This window comes from Acomys russatus, chromosome 11 (assembly GCF_903995435.1).
Source record: "Acomys russatus chromosome 11, mAcoRus1.1, whole genome shotgun sequence".
In the NCBI taxonomy this organism is placed as follows: Eukaryota; Metazoa; Chordata; class Mammalia; order Rodentia; family Muridae; genus Acomys; species Acomys russatus.
The window spans coordinates 40,879,858-40,896,676 of record NC_067147.1 but is presented as its reverse complement, the minus strand read 5'-3'; the positions used below and the strand labels follow the sequence as shown (position 1 = coordinate 40,896,676).

The 16,819-nt window shown below is 40.8% G+C and overlaps 1 protein-coding gene across 8 annotated transcripts in view; it reads right to left on the bottom strand.

The window, feature by feature from the left end:
* Positions 1-1,413: 1,413 nt before the first annotated feature.
* Herc4 (HECT and RLD domain containing E3 ubiquitin protein ligase 4) overlaps positions 1,414-16,819 on the bottom strand; it is a 73,875-nt gene continuing 58,469 nt past the window's right edge. For 7 of the 8 annotated variants that reach the window (XM_051153162.1, XM_051153163.1, XM_051153165.1 and 4 more), the window contains 9 exons: positions 15,367-15,465; positions 13,522-13,689; positions 12,939-13,082; positions 9,591-9,757; positions 9,317-9,383; positions 5,296-5,378; positions 3,198-3,381; positions 2,620-2,722; positions 1,414-1,769 (listed from right to left, as the gene is read on the bottom strand). In XM_051153162.1, coding sequence (XP_051009119.1) covers positions 1,561-1,769; positions 2,620-2,722; positions 3,198-3,381; positions 5,296-5,378; positions 9,317-9,383; positions 9,591-9,757; positions 12,939-13,082; positions 13,522-13,689; positions 15,367-15,465 — 1,224 coding nt within the window. In that variant the 3' untranslated portion in view covers positions 1,414-1,560. Of the gene's footprint in view, positions 1,770-2,619; positions 2,723-3,197; positions 3,382-5,295; positions 5,379-9,316; positions 9,384-9,590; positions 9,758-12,938; positions 13,083-13,521; positions 13,690-15,366; positions 15,466-16,819 lie in introns of those variants that run through there. The other variant, XR_007831388.1, reaches the window with a different exon arrangement.

Here is a 16,819-nt window from a genome sequence, read left to right as displayed (position 1 = left end):
TTAAAGTATACCAGCCCAACACTGGTTGGCAGATGGTTTTGACCAGAATGCCTTCCACACCTAAAGCTGGCCATGTAGTAGCCTGGAACCTGTGAAGCTTTCGCCTGGCTGGACCTCTTGAGGGTGGGATGTGTGGAGTAAACAAAGCTGAAGAATTTGCGAAGTGGAGAAATGGTTTTAATTAGACTGGTCTGTGGTTTCCTTTCTGCTCTAATTTGGAAAGGATGTCAAATGACATGACCATACTTCTCCTTGTAGTAAAGACAAGTAGGCAAGCCTGAGGCCACAGGTGAGAAAGGAAACGTGGAAATCCTTATGAGCCTGGACAGCAGACCCATTTGACTCTGCCTCCCAAGTACAGGGACTCTATGATCTTGTTATATATAGGAAGAGTGCACCTTGAAGGAAAAAAAATGTGAAACACATCCAAGGGCCTTACTTAAGAATTTTAGTGAATAGCTCAAATAGCCTCAACAATTCAGAATAGTGCAAGGTGAGACAGTAACAGTTCCCAGCACCCACACCAGGCAGCCTGTGGCTCCCGTGCCTGCTTCTGGCCTCTGAGGGCTCCTGCATCCACGGGGTGCACATAAAACACAGACACAAACTCCCTAAGTTTGAGTCCAATGAAGTTGAAATAGTAAGCTATTAAGTCTTTATTTAAACCTTTTATGGCATTTTCTTAATTTTAAAAAATAAATATTTGCATTGTAGCTAGCAGAGTCACAAGTATCACATCAACTCAAGTTTCACAATTTATTAACATGAGATCACTATGCAACAGCACCATAAAACCACTAAGATTTTCTAAAGCACTGAAAATTTAATAAATATTGCAGCATTGGTAGTTTTGAAGCTGTAACTTGAGATTGGTTCTCACAGTGGCCACTGGTTCTGTTTCTGGCAATTTCTACTAAATGTTAATGGGTTCTGACAACCCCACCAGCCAACATAGAAAAGGAAGAGCTACTTTGTAACTTAGGTTTGCATGGACATATTTACCATAGCAAAAAGATTGTTTCCACCATGCTTTTATAGAATCTGAGTCAGACTGAATCATAATTTTTAACCCTTAAATTTCATCTCAGTTCAATTACAACCATAGAAACTACTGATATCTCAATGTCACTATTTTATTACAAAACTTTTATTTACAAAATGGAAAAATAATCAAATGACTATCGGCCGGCCATAGTTAAAGGTTTTTGTTTTTAACCCAGTGATTGAACAAATATTAAGCAACATTTCCATGCACCCACACATCAGGTCATTTCTGAAATATGCGAACTCTTTTAAAATTCCTGTTAGTAAAACTTTAATGTATTCACAATACTTGTATGTTTATGAGGCTGGGGACAATTCATGGTTCTGTGCAGAAAGTTAGGTATTAACAGTTGCTCAATTTTTAATTTTTTTTTTTTTTTTTTTTGCTTTCATCAATATAGCAGTCAATAATTTGCAAGTAAGAATTATAGAAATAACGCTTACTGTGCCGAATCCACAAGAAAACACAAGTGGTTTGATGCCTTAGAACTAAACAGAAAAGTCAGAACTCCAAGGTTATATTAAACTGAAGCCTTCATTGTGATCAATAGCTTGGATCAGTTTACATCGTAGAGTTTCTTTTTCTGTATATTTTGGAAGATCTAGAAGATTAAAACAGGTATGGGAAACTGGGAGATAGCTCTCACCACCTCCTGTTGACTGGATGACTAGTTTCAGACTCTTCATACCAAGAATGGGGATGCGATCACTACCTGTCAAAAATACTGCCAAGAAAAACAATTTAGACAACACAGCCCAGTCACCAGTCTAACTTTGCATTTTACAGGATGTGCTCTTTTTGGGGGAGGGGGGGTTGAGACAGGGTTTCTCTGTGTAGCCTTAGCTGCCCTGGATGTTCTTTGTAGACCAGGCTGGCCTCAAACTCAGAAATCACTCTGTCTCTGCTTCTCAGAGTGCTGGGATTACAGGCATGCACCACCATGCCTGGCTTGCTCAATAAATTCTTGATGAACAATGTTGGTACTGACAAAAGCATTTAGCAGTCCATTTTGGAAGAACCATTTAGAGAACTGGTTAAACTAGCTTTTGAAATATTTTCTACCACACGGGATGCAGGAACTGAACTCGGGGAGTTGGGCTTCACGCACTCTCTCTAGCCATCTAACACTGTTCTTCACTGTCACACAGGACCTCAGGCAATTGAGTGCCGGACTGCACTTGAGCTCCACAGTTAAAAGCAGACCTTGAATTTGAGTTCCTGCCTCCGCCTTCTGAGTAGCTGGGGGCTTGACAAAAGCGGCACACACACTTAGACAAGTGAAACTTTCAAAAGTGGAAAGAGCTTCAAGAGCTCATCCTACAAAAAAACTTCCCTACAGAGATTTTTAAATAGAAAATAATAGGAAAAGAATCCAAGTTAGGCTGCCAGCATCCATGTGGTGGCTGTTCACAACTACCTTTAACAGCTCCAGAGGAACTGACACCCTCCTGGCCTCTGAAGACGTCTGTATACAGTATACTCACACAGATAAAATGTGCTTGTAAATAAAAATCTTCTTACAGTTCTAACACTTAGACCCTTCTCAGAATACCCAGCTGGTTAGAAATACTTACAAAGGAATTGCTTCTTCTTTTCTAGTGGTAATTCATGAAACACTTCCCAAAACATCTTTATCGTGGGGTGTTCTGCCCAGTACTCGCCTTTGTACTCTGTATTCTAAAAAGAATGCAATCTTTTATTAGATGTGATAAAGCAGCTTGTAAGGCTTACTAAAAAGTGCCACCATGGAATTATATAGTTCATTTCATTTACTATTTTCAGGAAGACAAACTGTTTTCTTTTTTAAACAAAATTGCTAAGGGCAATACCAACAATGTTGTGTGGTAGTCACAAACAGCCTCCTACAATTCCTTCTGTGATCCCCTCAGGGCCTGATCTTAGGCTTCAATTTAACATGAATTTGCTAGAAAAACGGGGAAACAAGTTTCAAGTGGGAAGCCACTCAGTCTGGGTGGGGGGTTCTACAGCGCTTTCCCCTCACCTCTGCCATCACACAGTGTAGGAGGGGCAGTGGAACATCTATAACCACAGCAAGGAGCTCTAGGAGGAGCAACAACAGACAGCTGGATACATCTCCATAAGCCATGTTCTTGCTTTCCATTCTGTCATGTTAAGACTAGTTTTTCCTTACCTTCTCCAATTCTTTCCAATCGTAATTTGTATTCCCAATGACCATAGCTTGTAACTCATTAGGCTGGAAGAGCAGAAGCACTTTTCCACCACAGACCTTATGAAAGCCAGCATGGAAAGCATCAAATAAAGATGCCACTGATTTATTGAATATGTAGTCCACATAGGCATCGACAAACTCTTGCCTAGAAATAAAAGCAAGGCACAGATGCACAGGTTTATGCAGACTATCCAATACCGTCCAATTAAATTTTTGCTCTTTAAATTCTTCCTGCTTTTCAACTAAACTTGGAAAGACTTCAAAAGGACACCATCATTATGGGGAAAACTAAACCAAACCAAAAACATACCAAACCCAATTATTCTTCCTTCATTGAAAATAAAGCAAAACTGAAAAGTCACCATGTGTGGCAGCATATGCTTTTATCTCCAAGCACTCTGGAGGCAGAGACAGATGGAGCTCTAAATTCTAGGCCCTCCTGGTCTACACAGTGAGCCAGGACAGCCAGGGCTACGTGGAGAGAGTATCTCAAAAACCAAACCAAACAACCCTTTAGAGATGACCTTGAAAGGATGCTTAATACCTATTTCTTGGGTATAAATATTGTATAGATTCCTTGAATCAAAGGGATGGAAAAATATGCTCTTTGCAGGCTACAGCCTGACTCCAGAGCTCTCCCTTTCCTTCTGCCCAGTGGTTGCAGCAGGGCACCTGCAGGAGCACTTCTGAAATATGTTTCTCAATGATTCAAGGAATATTCTGAAAAGTAAGGCAACTTTAAAAGATTTTTTCATTAGAAGTAGCCTGGGGAGTTGGATGTGGTGGTGCACACCTGTAATCCTAGCACTTGGGAGACAGAGGTAGGTAAATCTCTGTGAGTTCGAGGCCAGCCTGGTCTACAAAGTGAGTCCAGGACAGTCAAGATTAACAGAGACTCTGTCTTGAAAAAAACAAGAACAAAAAACAAACCACAGGGTCTCTCTACACAGCCCTGGCTGTCCTGAAACGCACTCTGTAACCAGGCTGGCTTCGAACTGAAGACATCTACCAGACTCTGCCTCTTTAGTGCTGGAATTAAAGGTGTACACCACCATTGCCAGCTTACACAGTTTCTTTTCAAATGTGTGTAGCACACCCACAACTAATTCCCTTCTGTCTCTTATGATATCACAAAAACTGTAAGCCAAACAGCAGAGCTAGTCAGTCAGATGGCCTACTGGCTAAATGCACTTGCTGGCCTGCTGGATGAAAGAAGTAACTCATGGGTTGTCTTCTGACTCCAGACAGATGCTATGGGCATGCTTGTGGTGGAGGCAGCTGTATGTCCTCTGGGGTCGATGCTTAGTTACTAGACATAATAAGGAAATGCTTTTATTTTGCTTCTTTATCAAACTAATCTGCCTGCTTCCAGAAATTCCTCAAACCCTTAGCACCTTCTCTTTCCTTCTTTCCTTCCTTTCTCTTTCAGTTTTTTGAGACAGGGTTTCTCTATGTAGCCCTGGCTGTCCTAGAACTAACTCTGTAAACCAGGCTGTCCTCAAACTCACAGAGATCTACCTGCCTCTGCCTCCTGAGTGCTGAAATTAAAGGCGTGCGCACCACCACTTTGCTCCCTTAGCACTTTCAAAGACTGAGTCTGTTCAGTGTGTGAGCTGTTGCTCTGTAGGATAAGCCAGTGACTTCTGGACATTCCAGCCCATTTTACATTGCTTTCTCTGATTTGCTAATCAGTTGCCACCATTTCCTTTCAAACCATTTTTGCTGTTGTTTCTTCTCATTTGTTTCTTTGTCATGATCTTTTCATTCCTTTACCTATAGCTTAAAGGGGATTTCAGGAACAAGATCATATTACCCCATTAAACATTCAAAACTTAAGTTTTTTGTTTATGTTTGGACTGTTTTGAGACAGGGTCTCATTATACAGTCCTGGCTAGAGCAGAGAAATCTACCTGACTCTGCCTCCTGAAGTGCTGGAACTAAAGGCATGCACCACAATGCACAACTTAACAATGCTGTTTTCTTTAAGTAAAGTGACATGTTCTTAGTAACATTAGAAAATGCCTACTAACTTCCACTGAGTCCAGTGCAATCCACTTACCGATTCTGTTTGTTAACAGCAGTTTCTGCACCATTCAGAACCAGCTCTTTCACTTCTGTTGCACCAAAGTTTTCAACTGTGATCTAGAAATTTGAAAAGATTTAAAACAAAACAATGTCAGACTCAAAACCTCTAACATTTTAAATGTAACACATTTTCGCTCATTAAATATACAAATAAGCCAGGCATGGCAGCCACACCTTTAATCCCAGCACTCAAGAAGGCAGAAGCAGGAGGATCTCTGTGAGTCTGAGGCCAGCCTGGTCCACAAAGAGTTTCAAGACAGCCAGGGCTACTACACAGGAAAACCTTGTCTTGAAAAACCAACAAAACAAAATTTAAAAACATACAAAACAACTGAGAGTCAAAACTATGCTACCCAGAGTGTTCTAGTAGCCTGACATCCAACAGTGGCCAGGGACACATGACCAAGCATTCAGCTAAACACAAGCAAGTCAAGCAATTCTCATAAAAAGCAAAACAGTAGAAAGGACATTTTCCTTAAGAGTAAGCAAACCTGACAGGCCATTCCATTTACAGCATCAGTTTACATTTTCCACATGGCAATACTTCCCCATATTCTTCTGTCATGCTTATTTGATCACAGGTAGTTTTTAGTTACATATTAATTTGGTAAGCATTACTTTAGAACCTTTTATTTCTTTTACTAGTCAGCTACTTTTTGTTTCCACAAATCACTGTGGTGGATGTAAGATGCTGAGTAGGGATACAGCCTTGCTTTTCAGGTCACTGTCTGGTAAAGGAGGAGAAATCCTTTATAAAAAGGATAAGAGCACATTTTTACCAAACTAAAGGAATCATCTTAACACAACCACCCCGCCCCCCCACACACACACCAACTCAACAATAGGGTACTAATAAGAAATAAAATAATAAAGTTCTGAAAGTTCATGGCATGTGGATCTTCAACAAAACAAAACAAAACAAAACAGAACAACAACAACAAAAAACAAAAAACCCCGCAGTGGCCAGGTGGATTGCTGTGAGTTCAAGGCCAGCCTGGTCTACAAAGCGAGTCCAGGACAGCCAAGGCTACACAGGGAAGCCTTGTCTCAAAAAAAAAAAAAAAAAAAGGCAGTATATGAAAGAATCTTTTATGATAAAATGATTAAGTAGAGAAATGAACTGGGAAGAAAGCCAAATTATAGAAGCTAGAGAACTGACTCAGTGGGTACCTTACCACCACGGCTAGGAGCTATGGAGAAAGTGGCAAGTGCAGTGAGCTCCAGCTATATAGTAAGGGACCCCACCTCGAAAAATAAGCAAACGAGGAAAACTTTCCAATGTCTCTAGCCTCCATATGCACCATACAGGTAAGCAGATCAATGTGTTAAGGGTGCACGTGTGCACACATACATACACACAAATATATTTTAAAAAGAAATGATGTTTTTCTGTTCTCATATAGCTTTTATTGTGCAAACAATGAAAGGAGCACGGAGAATCACAACAAAGCAGCAGAAAGAAATGCTTATCGCTGGTTCCTGAATATTTAGAAAAGACAAGGAGTCCACTGAAAAAGGGAACCAACAATTTACAGAAAATAAAGAGCATTGAAGTAAGATTTCTGTCCACTTCCTTCTTTCTATGAGTCTTTCCTCACTCCCTCCCTCCCCTTCCCACCCATCTGTGTTTTTAAAAACAGGGTCTGAATGTATAGTTGCAGCTGTCTTGGAACTCTCTGTGTAAACCGGGCCTTGACCTCAAGATATTCATTTGCCTCTGTCTTGGCAGTGCTGGGGTTAAAAGTGCACAGTATTAGGCCTGGCTGCTGCTGCTACTACTACTATTATTATTATTGAGACACAGTTTCTCTGTGTAGCCTTGACTCCTGGACTCGCTTTGTAGACCAGGCCCGCCCGGAACTCACCTGCCTCTCCTGGGATCACAGGTGTGCGCCACATCAGCTTTTTTTTTTTTTTTTTGTTTTTCGAGACAGGGTTTCTTTGTGTAGCCCCGGCTGTCCTGGACTCACTTTGCACACCAAGCTGGCCTCGAACTCACAGCGATCCGCCTGCCTCTGCCTCCTGAGTGCTGGGATTAAAGGCGTGCGCCACCACGCCCGGCACACATCAGCTATTTTTAATTTTTAATGGTTAATTTTTAAAAATTAACTTCTTCCCAGACTCATCCCTATCTGCCTATGCCTCATTCTGCCCCTCTCCCCAATTTTCTGTCTTTTTTAAAAACAGGAACCCATCAATTTTAATCTATTCTGCTCACTGTTGTGTAACAGTTTCCTCCAAGACTGAAATTCCACAGGGAAACTTTGAACAAGAAGGCAAACAACTCAAAATAGCTTTAGGAAGTCCCTGGAAGTGATCAGATTTACTAGGCTACCTGCCAGAGTAAGCAATAAAAGCTGAGAGACCCTCTCAGGCGGAAGGAAGCTAAGCCGAGAAGACTCTGACAACAGGTGTCTGGAAGATGTTTAGACCAGCACCACTGGCAAAGGACATTCTCCGACCTGTTGAGTTGCCTACAGGCTGTGCAATATCCCAGTTTCCCAACATTTGTAGCCTGTCACCCATGTTGGGCTGGGTCTTGGTGATGCAGCAGTCATTTCTGCTCCTATAAGTAATTCTCCATCCATATTCTTGTAAGTAATCTCAATAAAACTCACTGGTTTGTCACGTTGAACTTTGGTGGTATCCATACATATCTTAAGGGAAGTTTTGTCACATAGCATCCAAACATAAAGCACTCCTATGTACTGGCATTCACTGTAGAGTATGGCTTCTGAGTGTGGTGAATTTACCAGTAGCTGTATCTGTAACAAAATTGACTCACCTATCAACTTAGGTGTGTAGGTCTGTCTGTCTGTGTGTGTGTGTGTGTGTGTGTGTGTGTGCGCGTGCGGGTGTGCACCTAAATGCAGGTGCCCATGGAGGCACCAGCTAAATTAATGGCAATTGTAAGTGCTGGAACTGAACTTGGGTCTTTTACAAGAGCAGTGTTTCAGCCCTCAGGAAGATTTATTTTTCTTGTAAGATAAAAAACCCCCAAAACCAAAACAAAACAAAAGCAACAACAACAAAAGAACAGTGTTTACTTCATCTTAAGCATGCATCAGATTTTCTTACAAATATACCACACACACTCCAAAATGACCTAAGAGGCCTGGCAAGACGGCTCAGTGGGTAAAGGTGCTTGCTATGCAAGCCTGACAGCATGGATTCAATTCTTGGATCCAGGATGGAAGGACACAACTGATGAGTTAGGTGAGGATGGCCGTCAGCGAGAAGCAGAGACAGAGACTACAAGAATTCATCTGTGACGTAATCTAAGTTCACTAGCAACACCGTCTTTTGATATTTTCTAATCACGCCTATGGCCACAGCCTCAGAAATGAATCCCTGAATAAGTCTCCTGAATTTAAGTTCCCATCTTATTATAATCAGCAAAGAATGTAATTACTGAAGTCACAGAGATGGTGAATGACTGATATGCAATCATTTCCATTTTATCTGTAAATTAAGGATAAAAACAACCTCATAAGAGTGGTGAGGATAAAATAATGCAGGTATTGTGGCTGGCACATAGTAAAGGCTCAATAAATATTAGCTGCAGGGCTAAGAATTCTATCTGTGGGGCTACTCCTTTAGAGGGCCTGGATTCAGTTCCTAGCACCCACCTAACAGCCAACAAGCACCTGTAAATCCAGTCCCAGGGAATGTTGTGCATATATAATCATGCAGACTCAATATCCATGTATACACATTAAAAAAAAAAAAAAAAAAAAAAAACCTCAAAACCAACCAAACAAAAAAGCTGGGCATGGTGGTGCACACCTTTAATCCTAGCACTTGGGAGGCAGAGGCAGGTGGATCATTGTGAGTTCGAGCCCAGTCTGGTCTATAAAGCAAGTACAGGACAGCCAAGGCTATACAGAGAAACTTTGTCTTGGAAAAACAAAACAAAAGGCATTTCATCTCTGGAAAAAAGAAATCCTAAAGCATAGTCATTGAAAGTAAGGCCAACCTATTTCTGTTCATCTTACCGTAAAATTTAGACAAAATGTTTCCTCTATATCATCTTCTGGATAGTCCAGCAATTGCTGCATGCTTCTGCAAAATATGAGTACTTCTTTAAAGTGGAGCATATTATCTTGGCAATTCTGCTAATGAATAAATACATACTAGACTTTATTGAAATTGCTTATTTACTTAAAAATGTTAACTAAACCCACAAACATGATTATTTCTAGAAGAGAAGCTTTCTGTACACTCCTCAGCCCCAAACCTACCCACTTGTAGCACTTTCAAATCACTAACCTCCCGACATCTGGCATCAGCTCTTTCAGATCATCCAGGGAGGGCTTCCTTTTCAGTAGTTTCTTATATAAAGCCAGCGGGAAATGGAGGTCCACAATAGTAAAATTATAAATTGCTAATCCACAGATAACACCAATTAAGTGGAACAAGTCACTGTCTTCAAATGTCTAAAAACACAAAGAAAAAAGTAAAAGACTTCTTTTCCAAGTTAAACCTCGATTTTTGGTATAAAAACACATTCTCCATAGTAGAAGAAATTTGAAGACACAGAAAAGTAACAAATAAAAAAGCTCATTCCTATTCCTGTCTCCCTGGCATGAACATCATTGGGTAGCGCGTTTTCACTCTATGCACTTTCATTTTAGAAACTTGGGAGGCAGAGGCAGGAAGGATCTCTCTAAGTTCAAGGCCAGCATGCTCTACATAGCCAGTTCCAGGACAGGATTACAGATATAAGCATGGCTTCTCTGCTGACCTCTTTTCCATAAACAAAACTACTTCCATGTCATTAAACATTGAATGGGGGCTGTTAGGCTTGCCTGCTATGGGCACGGCCCTCAGTTTGATGGCCAGGATGGGCAGGAAATGAGAGGATGGTTGACTAAAAGTGAAACTACTTTAAAAGAAAGTGTGTTCATGGTGTGTGTATTTGTGTGCATGCACGTGTGTGGGAGCTGGATGGCAGCTGTGGGTGTCCTCAGGAGAAGTAGCCACCTCCTTTGAGACCTGGTGCCTGGAGCTCAGCAGTGAGCCCCAAGAGGCTCCTGACCGCTTTCCTAACATTGGGGTTAGATAAATACCACCATACCCACCTTTCTATTGTTTTGTTATTTTTTTGAGAGAGGATCTGACCTAGAAATGGAACCTAAGAAGTCCTGAAATTCAGCACTAAAACACTGGTATTTCAGCTGTGAGTCAGTATATCCTCCTTACACCAAACTCTTTCTTATTTATGTTATGTATATGGGTGTTTTGTATGCATGTGCATCTGCAAACTCAGAGAGGGCATCAGATCCCAGGACCCCATAGGACTCTTAACAGTTGCGAGTCACCATGTGGGAATTGAACTCAGGACCTCTGGGAGAGCAGCCAGTATTACTTGATCACTGAGTCATCTCTCCCCAGCCCTTATGCCAAGCTTTTTAAGTGAGTGAATGTTGGGGATCAAACTCAGGTCCATAGGCTTCTAAGACATGTGTTTTATTACCAGTTGAATTACAACCAAAACCTCTAAAACAGTAAATTTTTTAAAAATTCAGGTTGAGGTGTTAGAGAGATGGCTCAGAGGTTGAGAGCTCTGACGGCTCTTCCAGAGGTCCTCAGTTCAATTCCCAGCAACCACATGGTGCCTATAGCCATCTATAATGTGCTCTAATGTCCTCTCCTGTACAGGTGTACATGCAAGCAGAGCACTGTATGCATGATACATAGGTAAAATTTTTTTTTTTTTTAATTCAAGGCTGAGAATGGTGGAGCATGCTTTTAATTCTCACACTAAGGAAGGAAAACAGGTGGATCTATAAGCTGAAGTTCAGTTTGGTCTACATAGGGAACTTCAGGCCAATAGGGGCTACACACACTCTAGTTAGTTATCCTGGCAACTAGGGAAGCTAAGAAAGAGATCAGAAGCTGGGTATGACGGCGTACACCTTTAGGGGCAGGCAGATTTCTGTGACTTCAAGGCCAACTGGTATAGAAAATGAGTGCCAGGACTACACAGAGAAACCCTGTCTGGAAAGGAGAGAAAGGAGGAGAGGAGAGAGGAAGAGAGGGAGAGAGGGAGGAAGGGAGGGAGAGAGGGAGGAAGGGAGAGAAGTGGGATGGGCAGAGGGGAATAGGGGAATAATCAGAAACTTGGCCAGGGATGGTAGCACACACTGGCAGAAGCTGGAGGATCTCTGTGCGTTTGAAGCTGGTCTGGTCTATAGAGAGTTCCAGGACAGCCAGGCCTACACAGAGAGACAAGAACAAAACAAAACAAAAAAAGAAAACTCAAAGGGCCTTATTTACAGAGGAAGGAGAAAATGACATAAAGCTTGGCTTCTTCCAATATATCTATGCTGTAAATCTGATTGTAGAATTATGCAAACATTTTATATACTTATAAATACACTAAAATAACCAATTTTTTAAAAACCCATAACTTAAACATGTATACACTGATAGAATAACCATAATAATCAAAATAATACAGTTCAATTCTTTCAAATGATAGAAACATCATTAGTTGTATCTCTCTACTCAGCTATATCCTAAAGATGAAATAAATCACACAGCAACTAAAATGTATTCTCATGTAGATCAGGATATTGTGCTAGTATTTGGCTGTATTCTTAAAGTGTAGAACATGGTGCAGAACTACCAGAATGCTGAGGGTGTCTGGCGGTCCCAGCAACATTACGAAGCCCTCAATAGACAGGATAATATGGGTGGGCATCAGTAAAGAAAATGCAACAAACTGAGAAACACAAGACCAAAAGTTACACTGTGATCACTGGGGGATGCTAGGAAATGCATGGTCCATTCAACAACAGGTAAGTGAGCAGACAAGCCCTCTTTCCCATGAACCGGACACCATTAAACAATGTAGAGGTACCTCTCTCCATATAAAAACATTCAAGATAGTGTAATTACAGTGGCATTATCTTGTTACCCATCAGGAATTACCCTAGGCACTGAACATCATTAACTGCTATCCTCACACAAGACAGACAGCCTTCTGCAACAAAGACTAAAAAACAACAAATACATAAAAAGAAATCTTCTAAATAATATAGATGATTGAAAGAACCGCCTTACAAACCAAAGTTCAAGGAACAGTTCCTGTAAAGGGCCAGCTGGTAAATATCTTAGTCTTAGTTGAAGACAGGGCCCTTGTAACTGACGAACTCTGATGCACACACTCCCAAACAGCCAGTGCCAACAGCCAGCATCCTGTATGGAAATGTGCTGGGAAGGCCTGGCTCACAAACTATAGTTTACTGGCCCCTGAGTCTAAACCCTAAGACACCAGGATCACTAACACTAAATGAAGTTACCCTAGGAGAGAAGCTAGCACAGTAATTTCTATTCAGTTTTTCAAACCAAAATAGTCCGAAGCAAAACTCAGCATTCTTTTAATGCTGATTGTTCCTCAATTTGTTTTCTTAACTTGAAATGTATTAAACACAATTCAAAACAAAACAAAGTTGTGAATTGACAATAAGTCTAAAAATTCCTAACTTCAAGTTGTAGTAAAGCAGACCTTTGACCAAAATGTTAGCAATCTAGTCTTCCTGAGTGAACTTAATACTTATGGGCATAGAAACAAAGATATAAAGAGATAATTGTGTTAGATGGGCATTTTACCTTATCTGAAAACCAAATGAGCCTGGACTCTTCATAGTATCGAAACATGCCATATTTAGGATCCAATAATTCCCTCATGATGAGCAAGAAAAATTCTTTGCGTACGCCTCCTGCATCAACAGCATCTTCTCCAACAAATATAACCTAAACAGGGTAATGTGAGCATTGAATAGATGGTGAAAAACTGAAAGTGACCCTGTGACATGCTACTCACTGCTATTAAGTCTCAGCAGTCTACAGTTGTATAAGTTACATATGTGATTTAGATGGTTCAGTGGTTAGAAGCAGTTGCTGCTCTTGCAGAAGACCCAGGCTCAGTTTGCAGCACCCACTTGGTGGCCCACAACCATCTGTAACTACAGCTCCATGGGGCCTAACCCTCTCTTCTGACCTCTGCAGGCATCAGGCCACACACATAGTGCCCATACATGTAAGCAAAACATACATACAGAATAAAATAAGTCTGTAACTAATTAAAATAAAATAAAACCCCACGAAATGTTTCAAATTACATAAAAAAGTAAAAAGACCCAGACAACTTTTAAATACCAGTCCCAACTTATGCAAAGAAGTGCTCACTTACCTTGAGTGGCTTTTTGTAATCTATATTCTTGGTTTTCCTGAGGACTTCCATTGCATCTCCTACAATATTTTCTCTGCGAACCACTAGAATTAAGCAAGGATTCACAGACTCAATCACTGGGAGAAAAAGGGAGGAGACATTTTGCCTGTGGGCCTGGTCAATAGCCATCTAGAAAACAAAACAAATCAGGATTTTCTTTTACTTTAGACAGTCTCATTTATCCTAACCTTATGAAGTTGAGTGTGGAGGTCTGGGTATGAATGGCCCCATAGCCTCAGTGGTGGACTGCTTAGGAAGGGTTACATGTGTAACTGGGGATGGGTGGGCTCTGAGCTTTTAAAAGCCCACACGACCCTGCCACTCTCTTCTCTGCTTCTTACCTGAAAATTAAAATATAAAACTCTCAACTACTGCTCCAGTGCCATGCCTGTCTGCTTCCTGCCATGATGAATAACCCTATAAAACTGTAAGTGAGCCCCAATTAAATGCTTCCCAAGTTGTCTTGGTCATGGTGTCTTATCACATCAACAGAGCAGGATGACCCTGAAGTCCTGCTTTGCCTTCCTCCACTTTGCAAACCTGGATGAGGGCTGCGATCACACACAAGCAGCACCATGTCCAGCTGTTTTATTTATTCTAGTTAGCATAAAGCAATGAGTTTCATTGTGATGTCCTCATTTACAAACACACAGACACACACACACACACACACACACTTATTTAATTTTCTTTTAGAGACACAATCTCACTATGCTGCTTTGCCTGGCCTGGAATTCACAGATACTGGCCTATGTTCCAAGTGCCAGATTAAAGGTGTGTGCCACCTTGCTTGGTGTCTGCTATGAACTAGTTTTAAATTTTTTCATTATAAATAAAAAAGCTTATTGAAAAAGGAAGGGAGACATTCTGGAGACAGAGCTCAGAGGTTGAGGTTATCCTGGGCTAGCCATCCAGGGCTGTACAGTGACACCCTGTCTCCCTCCCCACAAAAAGCCCACTTCTCCCATCAAAAAGGAAAAGGAAAACAAAAACAAAAACCTACGACTCACCCCAAGGTAATTTCCCCCTTCCTTCTTTCCTTCCTTCACTGAGACAGGATCTCTGTAGTCCTAACTGTTCTAGACCTCCATATCAAGATGGCCTTTGAGTTCACAAAACTGGGATTAAACATGTGTGGCCACACCAGGTTTAAGGCAATTTCAAACAGTCTTCCCATTTAAGTGATGAAGTGCTTCTAAGTTTAACTGTATCCCACCTCTCTTTCTTTACATCTTTTTTCAAGTACATAATTAAAGGACAGAGTGAAGCCAGGCTTCTGAAACAATCTAACATTTCATAGGGAAGCTAATGGAATGGTTTGGAAAGATATACTTATATAACAAAAAAGGTTTATCACTTTTGAGGATTGAACATGAATAAAGGCTAAATTGCCCGATTTTTAAAAAAAGATTTATTTATTATTATGTATACAGTGCTCTGACTTCATGTACACCTGCAGGCCAGAAGAGGGCATCAGATCACATTATAGATGGCTGTGAGTCACCATGTGGTAGCTGGAAATTGAACTCAGGACCTCTGGAAGAGCAGTCAGTGCTCTTGACCTGTGAGCCATCTCTCCAGCCCAAATTGCTCTATTTTATATTGTAGCTCCTTTTTAAAACAAGCAGCTTTCACATTTGTGTCTCGCATAGCAGTCTTCCCAACTACACAAAGTACTACGCAAATGACAGTCGACCACGGTGTCCCCATACATTGTTACATGTGTTTCAAATACTGAAAACAAAAAACCCCAGAGACAATTTTTAAAGACATCACCAAATCAAATTACCATTGCACAGCATTTACCTGCATCTGTAACACTGCATCTGTCTGCAGCAAAGTAGTTTTCGCCTGGGCATCAAACACAAATGGGTATGTACAAATTGTCACCGGGATATCTGCCAACTGGAAATAAAGAAATTAATTTATTACAATTCAAGCTGATTGTAGTGTGTGGTGCTGTCATTTTTGGAAAAGATGATTATCACACTCTTGGTTCATTCACTGGTATGGTTAGAAATTATAAAACAGCTACTCAAATTTTGACTATAGGATTTTAAAGAGTTTATTTTATATAAGGCAAAAGAATAAACCAAATAAACCAAGGAAGTCTATAAAGTAACAAACAGCTTGCTAATAAATTCAAGGCTTTGTGACTGCTCAGTGCTCAGCCACTGAGCCACATCCTCAGCTCAGGCTGGCTTCAAACTCTTGAACTTCCTACCTTCACTAGGATAACAATGTGTGCCACAACTGAATTTAATGTAAAGAAGACACTGAAATATTAAGCCCCAGATGATTTCTCTTTGTTTTCGATTTTTGAGACATGGTCTATCTACATAGTCCTGCTTGTTTTGGAGCTATGTACACCAGGCTAGCCCAGAACTAACAGAGCTCTGCCTGCCTCAGCCTCCTGAGTGCTGGGATCAAAGGTGTATGCCACCACACTCTGTCTAAAAATGTTTTTTGTGTGAGTACAGTAGCAGGCATGCTGGCATCATGTATGGCATGCATGTGCAGGGCAGAAGTGAGTTCTTTCCTTCTGTCAGGTGGGTCCTAGGAACTGAATCTAGGTTGTCAGGCTTGGCAGCCTTTATCTGAGCCACACTGCTGCAACTTTTACAGAAATTACATTAAAGAATTTTTATTATGTGTGCATGCATACATACCATAATGTGTGTATAAAGGTCAGAGGACAATCTGCAATAGTTACTTCTCTCCTTCACCATGTGGGTGCAATGGAAGGCATCTCCATGTTCCTGAATCTTCCTTTGTATACATCACTAAGGAACTCAATTTAGCTCAGCGGTTTTCAACCTTCCTAATGCTACCACCCTCATGTGTTACTCAAGTTGGGATGACCCACAACCATAAAATTACTTGTTATTTTCCTACTTTTAGGAACTGTACTGTAATGTGAATACCTGATATTTCTGATGTAAAGGCAACCTCTGTTAAAGTGTCTCTCAACCCCCAAAGGGATCAGGATCCATAGGTTGAGAAATGCTGATTTAACTCCTATAGAAAACTATATGTACATGCAACATTTAGTCCTGACCATGTTTTCAAACTCTTGTGTTGTCAGCTCCCTTTCCCCAACACAAATTCTTATGCCTTGTCCATGGCAGCAAAACCTCCAGCACTGTGCTGTGTCTAATATCACTTCTTCCTTTTCATAATTTTATGTGATATTTATCCAAGGAAGCAAATATACAATAGTTTATAGTGTAGGCTAATTAATGCCCCATTAATTCAAGTA